At 42.8% G+C, this 13,566-nt stretch overlaps 1 protein-coding gene across 8 annotated transcripts in view; it reads left to right on the top strand.

Moving 5' to 3' along the window:
* The window catches only part of CLIP1 (CAP-Gly domain containing linker protein 1), a 307,706-nt gene extending 295,862 nt beyond the window's left edge, over positions 1-11,844 (top strand). For all 8 annotated transcript variants that reach the window (XM_063964456.1, XM_063964457.1, XM_063964451.1 and 5 more), the window contains 4 exons: positions 292-451; positions 1,968-2,023; positions 8,967-9,094; positions 9,809-11,844. In XM_063964456.1, coding sequence (XP_063820526.1) covers positions 292-451; positions 1,968-2,023; positions 8,967-9,094; positions 9,809-10,034 — 570 coding nt within the window. In that variant the 3' untranslated portion in view covers positions 10,035-11,844. The remainder of the gene's footprint in view (positions 1-291; positions 452-1,967; positions 2,024-8,966; positions 9,095-9,808) is intronic.
* Positions 11,845-13,566: the final 1,722 nt, after the last annotated feature.

The following is a 13,566-nucleotide window of genomic DNA, read 5'->3' on the forward strand; positions in this document are numbered from 1 at the left end:
ACATGATTGGATGATTGGGGAGATCTTTTAAATTCTAGACACGATCGCGTTCTAGTCACGCTCTTTTTGCTTTACACAGCTGTTTGACCTGTCCGAGGGGTTATTCCAGCAATGACTAAAGTCTGTGCCATACAGCTTGGGGAAAGCCCCAGCACATTACTTTTATAGAGAGAGCTACAAGAGCTGCCTTCTCCTGTACATTTGACATCATTTGATATCTTGCTTTTCCTCCTATACAAGGGAAACAAAGTGAAGTGTTATTCCAAATTATTCTTTTGCATTTTATACTAGGTGACATTACTACGGGGAGAAAATGAGTCAGCAAGAACTTTACAGCTGGCAGTGAAGTCACTGGAGACGGAAAAACTTAAGTTGGAGCAAAAAGTGCACAACTTGGAGAAGGAACTGAATGAGAACAAGACACAGCTTAACAACTTATCAAACTCCTCAGGTAGGTAGCACAGTAATGTATGCTCTGGCATTAATATGGATTCATTTTTACCCTACAGATGTGTCCTCATACACAGGGCTCGACAAATCCCATGGGCCATGGGATTTGCATGTGCTGTGTCTGTCCGGCCCTGCGCTGACTGCTGTGCTTGTCCGTCCTAACCTGCGCGGTCTGCTCTCCGACAGGAGGGTCTATGTGTGGCCAGGGAATGCGGCTTTGGAGCGAGGTTGTTTTCCCGGGGGTTGGCTGTAGAGGGGTGTTTCACTTGGGTGTACCCCCTTAGTTGTATGGCAGTGGGGGTTGGTTGCCCAGGGAGGGGATAGCTACTCATTAATGTGGCCTGGGGGTTTTCTTTTCCCGGGGGTAGCTGCGGAGAGGTGGTTTGCCTGGGGGTACCCCCTTACTTGTTAAGTCGTGGGTGTTTTTTTGTCTGATGGGGTGTGGACAGAGGCAGCTCTGTTATGTTGCTTGTGGTGGTTATATATGTTTTTATTTTATTTTTTGGGGAGGGGAGGGTGCATCCTTGCTCCTAGATTTTATAAAAATTTGTTAAGCCCTGCTCGCACATCTTGCCTCAGTACACCATGCAGCAGGAGATGCTTGGCTAAGTGAGCTGACAGGTCCTATGTTACTCTGTTGGGTGTCTCTTTTGCCGACAATGCATCTTATTTGCATCACTATGTAAATAAGATGCACAAGCAGACTGTGTTCATTAAAATGATACGCAGCATGCCTATATTTTGTGTGCGACCGTGCCTGTGTTTTCTAGCGAAACACTGTATCGTGGCATATTGCATGCAGATACAGCCGCAGTTGCACACAGAATACAGGCAGGCCGCATATCAATTTAATCAGCAAAAGCTGCTTGTGCGTATTAATTGCATTGTTTTACTAAAAATATGCATAATTTTATAAGAAAAAGTCGCACTAATAGACGCTTGTCGCTACCGAGTAACGCCAAGCATTTCGTGACTAGAAGGGCTGATAACATGCAGGCAGGCTAGATGTAAGTGGGCACATCTGTAAATCCATTTTACACGACAAAGCAACCAATTTATACTTTTAGAAATCTATTTGGATTACAAGGTCATTGGTTCATTTTGTAAATATGTTATAGATGGAATAAGAAATAGTATAGGGTAGCCATTAACAAGGCACCTTTTGGATAATGGGAATTAATAAATCCTGAAGCCATTTTCAGGGTAATTTCTTCCCCAGATGGGCAGATGAAACAAGTTGGGGCATCTGTTTAGACTGTATGGAAAGCTTTATAATAAAATAAATCCGATAATTGATTGATAGATAGATAGATAGAACTTTATTCTTTTTTTTTTTTTTTTTTTTTTTTTTTTTTTGTGCAGATCCTCCCTACGTTGTGTATGTTTAAGTGGTTTTATTCTCCATAATATACATTCCTTTTTTTCTGAATAAGTAGTTTCCGTGACTTTAGGTGACTGACTATGTTTGTTTTTTTGTGTGTAGACATTTTCTTATTTGTACTTTACATTTAACTTAGGTGATGCATCCTTCAATAGCCAGTACCAGGATGATTGCGCTTCCATGAAAAGCCAGGTATACCTGTGTGAGCAAAATATGCATGCAAATGTTGTGTATGAAGACTTTTATAATACTCTGAGGGAGTTTATCCACATTGCTATTGCAACAAAGCTCAAATATGTATTACCGATTATTATTACAATTACATGTGTCAGAGGAAAGCACAGTCACAGTATTTGTAAAAACATTTTACTTAACACCATTTTGTAGTTCTTTCTTCTACAGTAGATCATGTATAGTCCCAAGGTGGCCATCAAAAATAGTGGGACCCAGGACTGACAAAATAGGCAGGCCCCGCGCCTTCATCCATCCAATCAGCTCCTAACTGTCATGTGTTTGAAAAATGACAGGAGCTGATTGGCTGGACCACCTTTTAACATTTGTAACAAGTTATAACAAGAATATCGCTCATTGTTAAATCTGGCTCAAAGTGTGCTGCGAATACAGGCATTCATAGTAGTCTCATATATATATATATATATATATATATATATATATATATATATATCTTTCTGTTTGACTGTAACATTAATTTGGTTGCAATCTATTGTTTTTCAAATTTGTGATATGCTTTAGGAAACTATACATTTATAAGAGGGTGAGGTTTTTGTTGGAATATTGTAGCTTTACTTGTTGGTTGTGCATTCCTCCAGCATATTTTGTAGTAACACATTTGATTTAACGACTTGGTTTGCTTTAATACCAACTTAGAATCAGCCCCTCTGATTACAGATGAAATTCCAGTGCAGGTTTTCAGTACACCAAAATTTTATTGCACCCATAAACACGAGCTCCCACAATATGTTCTATGTAAATGTTTTTTCAGATGCCTACAAAAAAAGGTCCATTCAGGTTTACTAACTAGTTTTGTCCCATATGACTGAAAACTGTGCCCACATACTTTAATGGGAGCACATCAAAATTAAACACTGGATGGCATTGAAAACACATTTATCTATGTGTAGCATAGAGCAGTAGTGATATAAATTGTGGTACGATGGTATATGACCTGACCTAAGATCTATTTAACATTCTTGTTAGATGATTTGATTTTTTCGTGTTTTGTGTTTTGGATTCGGTTCCGCGGCCGTGTTTTGGATTCGGACGCGTTTTGGCAAAACCTCCCTGAAAATTTTTTGTCGGATTCGGGTGTGTTTTGGATTCGGGTGTTTTTTTACAAAAACCCTCAAAAACAGCTTAAATCATAGAATTTGGGGGTCATTTTGATCCCATAGTATTATTAACCTCAGTAACCATAATTTACACTCATTTTCAGTCTATTCTGAACACCTCACAATATTATTTTTAGTCCTAAAATTTGCACCGTGGTCGCTGGATGGCTAAGCTACTCGACACAAGTGGCCGACACAAACAAATGGCCCATCTAGGAGTGGCACTGCAGTGTCAGGCAGGATGGCACTTCAAAAAAAATGTCCCCAAACAGCACATGATGCAAAGAAAAAAAGAGGCGCACCAAGGTCGCTGTGTGACTAAGCTAAGCGACACAAGTGGCCGACACAAACACCTGGCCCATCTAGGAGTGGCACTGCAGTGTCAGGCAGGATGGCACTTCAAAAAAATTGTCCCCAAACAGCACATGATGCAAAGAAAAATGAAAGAAAAAAGAGGTGCAAGATGGAATTGTCCTTGGGCCCTCCCACCCACCCTTATGTTGTATAAACAGGACATGCACACTTTAACGAACCCATCATTTCAGCGACAGGGTCTGCCACACAACTGTGACTGAAATGACTGGTTGGTTTGGGCCCCCACCAAAAAAAGAAGCAATCAATCTCTCCTTGCACAAACTGGCTCTAAAGAGGCAAGATGTCCACCTCATCATCATCCTCCGATTCCTCACCCCTTTCACTGTGTACATCCCCCTCCTCACAGATTATTAATTCGTCCCCACTGGAATCCACCATCTCAGATCCCTGTGTACTTTCTGGAGGCAATTGCTGGTGAATGTCTCCACGGAGGAATTGATTATAATTCATTTTGATGAACATCATCTTCTCCACATTTTCTGGAAGTAACCTCGTACGCCGATTGCTGACAAGGTGAGCGGCTGCACTAAACACTCTTTCGGAGTACACACTGGAGGGAGGGCAACTTAGGTAGAATAAAGCCAGTTTGTGCAAGGGCCTCCAAATTGCCTCTTTTTTCTGCCAGTATACGTACGGACTGTCTGACGTGCCTACTTGGATGCGGTCACTCATATAATCCTCCACCATTCTTTCAATGGTGAGAGAATCATATGCAGTGACAGTAGATGACATGTCAGTAATCGTTGCTAGGTCCTTCAGTCCGGACCAGATGTCAGCACTCGCTCCAGACTGCCCTGCATCACCGCCAGCGGGTGGGCTCGGAATTCTTAGCCTTTTCCTCGCAACCCCAGTTGCGGGAGAATGTGAAGGAGGAGCTGTTGACGGGTCACGTTCCGCTTGACTTGACAATTTTCTCACCAGCAGGTCTTTGAACCTCTGCAGACTTGTGTCTGCCGGAAAGAGAGATACAACGTAGGTTTTAAATCTAGGATCGAACACGGTGGCCAAAATGTAGTGCTCTGATTTCAACAGATTGACCACCCGTGAATCCTGGTTAAGCGAATTAAGGGCTCCATCCACAAGTTCCACATGCCTAGCGGAATCGCTCTGTTTTAGCTCCTCCTTCAATGTCTCCAGCTTCTTCTGCAAAAGCCTGATGAGGGGAATGACCTGACTCAGGCTGGCAGTGTCTGAACTGACATCACGTGTGGCAAGTTCAAAGGGTTACAGAACCTTGCACAACGTTGAAATCATTCTCCACTGCGCTTGAGTCAGGTGCATTCCCCCTCCTTTGCCTATATCGTGGGCAGATGTATAGGCTTGAATGGCCTTTTGCTGCTCCTCCATCCTCTGAAGCATATAGAGGGTTGAATTCCACCTCGTTACCACCTCTTGCTTCAGATGATGGCAGGGCAGGTTCAGGAGTGTTTGCTGGTGCTCCAGTCTTCGGCACGCGGTGGCTGAATGCCGAAAGTGGCCCGCAATTCTTCGGGCCACCGACAGCATCTCTTGCACGCCCCTGTCGTTTTTTAAATAATTCTGCGCCACCAAATTCAATGTATGTGCAAAACATGGGACGTGCTGGAATTTGCCCAGATGTAATGCACGCACAATATTGGTGGCGTTGTCCGATGTCACAAATCCCCAGGAGAGTCCAATTGGGGTAAGCCATTCTGCGATGATGTTCCTCAGTTTCCGTAAGAGGTTGTCAGCTGTATGCCTCTTCTGGAAAGCGGTGATACAAAGCGTAGCCTGCCTAGGAACGAGTTGGCGTTTGCGAGATGCTGCTGTTCTTGCTGCTGGAGGCAATACATCTACCCAGTGGGCTGTCACAGTCATATAGTCCTGAGTCTGCCCTGCTCCACATGTCCGTGGTTAAGTGGACATTGGGTACAACTGCATTTTTTAGGACACTGGTGACTCTCTTTCTGAGGTCTGTGTACATTTTCGGTATCGCCTGCCTAGAGAAATGGAACCTAGATGGTATTTGGTACCGGGGACACAGTACCTCAAACAAGTCTCTAGTTGCCTCTGAATTAACGGTGGATACCGGAACCACGTTTCTCACCACCCAGGCTGACAAGACCTGAGTTATCCGCTTTGCAGCAGGATGACTGCTGTGATATTTCATCTTCCTCGCAAAGGACTGTTGGACAGTCAATTGCTTACTGGAAGTAGTACAAGTGGTCTTCCGACTTCCCCTCTGGGATGACGATCGACTCCCAGTAGCAACAACAGCAGTGCCAGCAGCAGTAGGCGTTACACTCAAGGATGCATCGGAGGAATCCCAGGCAGGAGAGGACTCGTCAGACTTGCCAGTGACATGGCCTGCAGGACTATTGGCTTTCCTGTGTAAGGTGGAAATTGACACTGAGGGAGTTGGTGGTGTGGTTTCCAGGAGCTTGGTTACAAGAGGAAGGGATTTAGTGGTCAGTGGAATGCTTCCGCTGTCCTCCAAAGTTTTTGAACTTGTCACTGACTTCTGATGAATGCGGACCAGGTGACGTATAAGGGAGGATGTTCCTAGGTGGTTAACGTCCTTACCCCTACTTATTACAGCTTGACAAAGGCAACACACGGCTTGACACCTGTTGTCCGCATTTGTGATGAAATAATTCCACACCGAAGAGGTGATTTTTTTTTGTATTTTGACCAGGCATGTCAATGGCCATATTCGTCCCACGGACAACAGGTGTCTCCCCGGGTGCCTGACTTAAACAAACCACCTCACCATCAGAATCCTCCTTGTCAATTTCCTCCCCAGCGCCAGCAACACCCATATCCTCATGCTGGTGTACTTCAACAGTGACATCTTCAATTTGACTATCAGGAACTGGACTGCGGGTGCTCCTTCCAGCACTTGCAGGGGGCGTGCAAATGGTGGAAGGCGCAAGCTCTTCCTGTCCAGTGTTGGGAAGGTCAGGCATCGCAACCGACACAATTGGACTCTCCTCGGGGATTTGTGATTTAGAAGAACGCACAGTTCTTTGCTGTTCTTTTGCCAGCTTCAGTCTTTTAATTTTTCTAGCGAGAGGATGAGTGCTTCCATCGTCATGTGAAGCTGAACCACTAGCCATGAACATAGGCCAGGGCCTCAGCCGTTCCTTGCCACTCCGTGTCGTAAATGGCATATTGGCAAGTTTACGCTTCTCATCAGACGCTTTCAATTTTGATTTTTGGGTCATTTTACTTAACTTTTGGATTTTACATGCTCTCTACTATGACATTGGGCATCGGCCTTGGCAGACGACGTTGATGGCATTTCATCGTCTCGGCCATGACTAGTGGCAGCAGCTTCAGCACGAGGTGGAAGTGGATCTTGATCTTTCCCTATTTTAACCTCCACATTTTTGTTCTCCATTTTTTAATGTGTGGAATTATATGCCAGTATCAATAGCAATGGCCTACTACTATATATACTGCGCACAACTGAAATGCACCACAGGTATGGATGGATAGTATACTTGACGACACAGAGGTAGGTAGAGCAGTGGCCTTCCGTACCGTACTGCTATATATACTGGTGGTCACTGTCGGCAAACTGCAAAACTAAAATGCACCACAGGTATAGAATCTAGATGGATAGTATACTTGACGACACAGAGGTAGGTAGAGCAGTGGCCTTCCGTACCGTACTGCTATATATACTGGTGGTCACTGGTCAGCAAAACTCTGCACTGTACTCCTCCTATATAATACTGCTGCTCCCCAGTCCCCACAATTAAGCAGTGTGAGCACAGATATATGCAGCACACTGAGCACAGATATGGAGTGTTTTTCAGGCAGACCACGTATACTGGTGGTCACTGGTCAGCAAAACTCTGCACTGTACTCCTCCTATATAATACTGCTGCTCCAAAGTCCCCACAATTAAGCCGTGTGAGCACAGATATATGCAGCACACTGAGCACAGATATGGAGTGTTTTTCAGGCAGACAACGTATACTGGTGGTCACTGGTCAGCAAAACTCTGCACTGTACTCCTCCTATATAATACAGCTGCTCCCCAGTCCCCACAATTAATTAAGCAGTGTGAGCACAGATATATGCAGCACACTGAGCACAGATATGGAGTGTTTTTCAGGCAGACAACGTATACTGGTGGTCACTGGTCAGCAAAACTCTGCACTGTACTCCTTCTATATAATACTGCTGCTCCCCAGTCCCCACAATTAAGCAGTGTGAGCACAGATATATGCAGCACACTGAGCACAGATATGGAGTGTTTTTCAGGCAGACAACGTATACTGGTGGTCACTGGTCAGCAAAACTCTGCACTGTACTCCTCCTATATAATACAGCTGCTCCCCAGTCCCCACAATTAAGCAGTGTGAGCACAGATATATGCAGCACACTGAGCACAGATATGGAGTGTTTTTCAGGCAGACAACGTATACTGGTGGTCACTGGTCAGCAAAACTCTGCACTGTACTCCTATATAATACAGCTGCTCCCCAGTCCCCACAATTAAGCAGTGTGAGCACAGATATATGCAGCACACTGAGCACAGATATGGAGTGTTTTTCAGGCAGACAACGTATACTGGTGGTCACTGGTCAGCAAAACTCTGCACTGTACTCCTCCTATATAATACTGCTGCTCCCCAGTCCCCACAATTAAGCAGTGTGAGCACAGATATATGCAGCACACTGAGCACAGATATGGAGTGTTTTTCAGGCAGACAACGTATACTGGTGGTCACTGGTCAGCAAAACTCTGCACTGTACTCCTCCTATATAATACAGCTGCTCCCCAGTCCCCACAATTAAGCAATAAGCACAAATATTTTTGCATCAAGAATTCAAGATTAATAAACGGAGAGGACGCCAGCCACGTCCTCTCCCTAACATTTCCAATGCACGAGTGAAAATGGCGGCGACGCGCGGCTGCTTATATAGAATCCGAATCTCGCGAGAATCCGACAGCGGGATGATGACGTTCGGGCGCGCTCGGATTAACCAAGCCATACGGGAGAATCCGAGTATGCCTCAGACCTGTGTAAAATGGGTGAAGTTCGGGGAGGTTCGGTTTCCGAGGAACCGAGCCCGCTCATCACTATTCATAACTGGTTATGCCCACTGTGGAAACTTGTGGGACTGGGTTTTTTTTTTTTTTTTTTTTATTTAGGGTGGGTTTTGGAGGGGGGGGCATTTTCCACATTTTACTCATCAAAATATAATTATTGTGCTTTTATAACCATTTCTGTAGCCATTAATTAACTTTTCACTTACATCTACATTTTTTTTTTGTGTTGCATGGAAAAATGTTCTAATAAGAAATATATAAGAAAATTATTGATTAAAATAATAACATATGATTTGCAATGGGAAAAAACAAATGTGTGTTCAGATAGAGCCAGAATATTATTGTGTTTTTGCTTTCTCAGCATTATTATTTTGTTTTTTTTCCAGATCGATTTTCTCAATACAGTCATAGTTGATCTTCAAAGGAAAAATGATGATTTAAAAGATAAGATTGACAAAATGGTTGAAGCATCACTTAATGTCAACAATGTGGATGAAATGGAGAATTATGACAGGTATTACTTATGTTGGAGTGCTTTTGAAAATGCACACGTTCGTAACTTGGCCTGCAAACGGATTGTTTAATGTCTAAGGTTCATTTTGATAAATTTCCTGTATTGCATAAACACAGTTATTTATTGAATGGCGTTTATTCAAGTATATACAGTAGTGTAACTATTATGTAGTAAACCTAATAGAAAAAATGACCACAATCATTGGTGGAAATGCCTGACAAATACTTCTCCTGCACACCTGCTTTATCTCCATAACAAGCTTTTTATAACATATAATGATTATGAACGATGCAATAGGAAAATGCTGTTGGGAGCAGATGGTACATTTGTACCAATGAGATGCAATTCTTACTGCGCCTTTTTCAAATGTCCGATATAGCAAAATCAGGTCAAGCAGCATTTTAGTGTCCATTGGACAGATTAAATGAATAAAAAAAGAAAGGTGGTGGCCATACTAAACATGTCCACCTCATATGAATCCTGTCTTTATTTACTGTGGATCCACATTTGACATGGCACATTTGGCATGCCCATGGGCATATACCATATTCGTTTCTTTTGCTCTGTTTAGTAGAAGTCACTGTACTAACCAACTACAACAGTATGTAAACCGTTTCAAGCAGCAGAATATCGTGAATGGACTTGGATCTCCACACATTTTAAACAAGAACAAATAGTTCTTAGTAACTGAATATTATTTCCTCTGCATTTCAGCTTAAATGGTACTCAAGCCAAGAAGAAAGTGCCCCCTCGTCTGTTCTGCGATATCTGTGACTGTTTTGATCTCCACGACACAGAAGATTGTCCAACACAGGCCCAGTTGCCTGACTTACCTCATTCCAACTTCCATGGTAACAGAAAAGAGGAACGACCATATTGTGACATCTGTGAGGTATTTGGGCACTGGACAAACAGCTGCAATGATGATGAGACCTTTTAATATGAAAAGTCTACAGTACCTGATCGTCTTGATGCGGGATATATCATCCACACCAGCATTCTCGTGCACATGCTTCCAGAAACTCTCTGCACACATTTACTACAGTACTACTTCATTTGCAATGCATGTGGTTTCCCTCTGTTGGCTAAACTGGGGCTGTCACTGTAAACCAATGAATTGTGTGCTCAGCTTTGCTTCATCACACCGTTATAAGGGCTTGCAAAGTGATTGGATCTAATGAGTGAAACCTCATCTAATCTTAGCCTCTGTTTTAACAATTCACCAGATGTCAGTACATGTATATTATTCTTCAGTTCTATATTTGCACTACTGTATTTACATTTGTACATTTAAATGCCTTCTGCCCATGACACTGGATGTAATTTACATATCAGGCTTTCATTTTATTTTTCCACTAACATAAAATGTGGTGAAGAAATAGAAGAAAAATACAGGTTTAACCAATGATAAAAATGCTTACAGTTGCACATAAAATCTAAACCAATGAAAATCAATGCTGTTAAGAAAGGCGAACCATGGGAAAAGTACCTAACATATCTACCATGACACAATCGGTATCTTGTGGTGTGGGGTGTAATGGTAACATTCTGCTGACACTTCTATGCATCGAGTAAAAACATACGAACTACAGGTTTGTTTTTTTAACAGTATTGATAGTGCTAATTATACAGTGTAAAACCATAATGAACTGTCAATGTTTTATTGGTATTCGCTCTCAGTAGAGCTCACTTTATAAATCTGAGTATTGAGTATTACTGCCACTCTGTTTTACTTGACTGGGATATTTAACAAACAAAATATAAGACATTTAACCACCATCTTGTATGAAAACTCAAGTGTATCTATGGGTATGTCTATGGGTCAAATGAATGCTTGACCATTCAAGATCTGAAAAGAAACTTGTATAGTTTTAATCCTTTTTTATTGTCGCCTTTATCAAACTATGGTACAGTGTGACGTCTTTTTTAATGACATGCTGCTGACTGTTCTCAGCTGGGCAGTTTTAATACTGACCACCTGTAGACGTAAATCTTTAGACCTCTCACAAGCTGCGAGCCTTTACTCCTCTTTCTTTTGTCCGAAAAGCCTTAGTTCTGTTTGTGTCTTGGACGTCCTCTAAAACCCAACCTATATCACAAACCATATCTCCGAATACTATTTTTACATTTGTAATTAAACATTGGATTTTTATAGCCTAACCATTCTTTAAATAATATAAACTACTGCAGTATTTCTTTTTCCATGTTTCTTCTATTTTTCTTGAATAAATTAGCCCCTCCTTCCACTTGTAACAAAATTGAAATATGAATATTCGTAATAACTTTTTTCGACACCTTATATTGTACAAATTTGTTTATAGAATGTTACTAAGTTAATAATAAATTAGATTGACAAAGAAATCTGTTTGAATATGTATATGAATTGGTTGTTGCATTAGTGTATAGTAGAGGAATGAATGATGTAAATATACATATTCTCTCAAAATAAAGGTTTAAAAAGTGAATAAAAAAAAAAAGTTTCTATCAATATAATGTATTAATATCCAGTACATATTTATTGTCCATGTAATACGTTTGTTCTTAAGTGGGTTTTCTTATATTGAGAATTCTGTACCTGGCTTTCCATGGATGGGTTTGTAATTGGCTGTTAAAAGCTGAATTAACTTAGCAAATTTGCTGATATTTTGTGTAATATAAAAATACAGGTATAATTTGTCAAAAAATCTGTAGACCTCTTTTTGAAAGGCAAAAAATGCATCTTAAAAAATAAATAAATAAAAATCACAAAAGGCTGTTTTTGTCTGTATCTGTAGAATAGCTTACAGCGTACATGAATACATGTATTTAATCACAGTAAACTATAATGCCATTAAAGTGGTAAGTTGTACCATTATGTATATTACAAATGTGGAAATGAGAAGTACTTTGGAATTTAGTTATTTCTCGAACGTCCTTGAGGATGCTGGGACTCCGTAAGGACCATGGGGAATAGACGGGCTCCGCAGGAGATAGGGCACTTTAAGAAAGCTTTGGATTCTGGGTGTGCACTGGCTCCTCCCTCTATGCCCCTCCTCCAGACCTCAGTTTTTACACTGTGCCCAGAGGGAAATGGGTGCACTGCAGGGAGCTCCCCTGAGTTCTCTGCCTAGAAAGCATTTTTGTTAGGATTTTTTCTATATTTTTACAGGGAGCACTGCTGGCAACAGGCTCCCTGCATTGAGGGACTGAGGAGAGAGGGGCAGACCTTCTTAAATTATAGGCTCTGCTTCCTCGGCTACTGGACACCATTAGCTCCAGAGGGGGTGAACACAGGTTCGTCCTGGGCATTAACTCCCAGAGCCGCGCCGCCGTTCTCCTCACAGAGCCAGAAGAAACGAAGTCAGAAGACGTCTCAGGCGGCAGAAGCCTTCAGAGCTTCACTGAGGTAACGCACAGCACTGCAGCTGTGCGTCATTGCTCCCATTCACCTCACACACTCCGGTCACTGTAAGGGTGCAGGGCGCAGGGGGGTGCCCTTGGCAGCAATATAACACCTCTCTTATGGCAAAAGACAATATACATGTACAGGTGGGCACTGTACATGTATATAAAAGAGCCCCCGCCATTTTTTAATAACTTTGAGCGGGACAGAAGCCCGCCGCCGAGGGGGCGGGGCTTCTCCCTCAGCACTCACCAGCGCCATTTTCTCTCCACAGCACCGCTGAGAGGAAGCTCCCCGGAGAGGGGGGGGGGGGCACATAATTGGCGTTTTATTACTACTCAGCGCTTCTGGAAAAGGGCATTCTGTGTTTTTTTTCCAGGGGTATAGCGCTGGGGTGTGTGCTGGCATACTCTCTCTCTGTCTCTCCAAAAGGCCTTAAAGGGGATACTGTCTTCAGAAAAGAGTTTCCCTGTGTGTGTGAAGTGTCGGTACGCGTGTGTCGACATGTTTGACGAGGAAGGCTCGCTTAATGTGGAGGGGGAGTGCTTGAATGTCATGTCGCCGTCGGCAACGCCGACACCAGAATGGGTGGATATGCTTAATGTCTTAAATGCAAATGTCAATCTATTGCATAAAAGGTTAGACAAGGCTGACGCTAGGGATCAGTCAGGTAGCCAGACCATGCCTGTCCCTGTGGCGCCAGGACCTTCGGAGTCTCAGAAGCGCACCATATCCCAGATCGATGACACAGATACCGACACGGATACTGACTCTAGTGTCGACTATGAAGATGCAAAATTACAGCCGAGGGTGGCAAAAGGTATTTGGTACATGATTATTGCCATTAAAGAGGTTTTGCATATTACTGAGGAACCCCCTGTCCCTGACACGAGGTTACACATGTGTAAAGGGAAAAAGCCTGAGGTCACCTTTCCGTCCTCATTTGAGCTGAGCGAATTGTGCGAAAAGGCTTGGGAATCTCCAGATAGGAGACCACAAGTTCCCAAAAGGATTCTTATGGCGTATCCTTTTCCACAAACGGATAGGATACGATGGGAATCTTCGCCTAAAGTAGACAAGGCGCTGACAC

The sequence above is a fragment of the Pseudophryne corroboree genome, chromosome 1 (assembly GCF_028390025.1).
Source record: "Pseudophryne corroboree isolate aPseCor3 chromosome 1, aPseCor3.hap2, whole genome shotgun sequence".
In the NCBI taxonomy this organism is placed as follows: Eukaryota; Metazoa; Chordata; class Amphibia; order Anura; family Myobatrachidae; genus Pseudophryne; species Pseudophryne corroboree.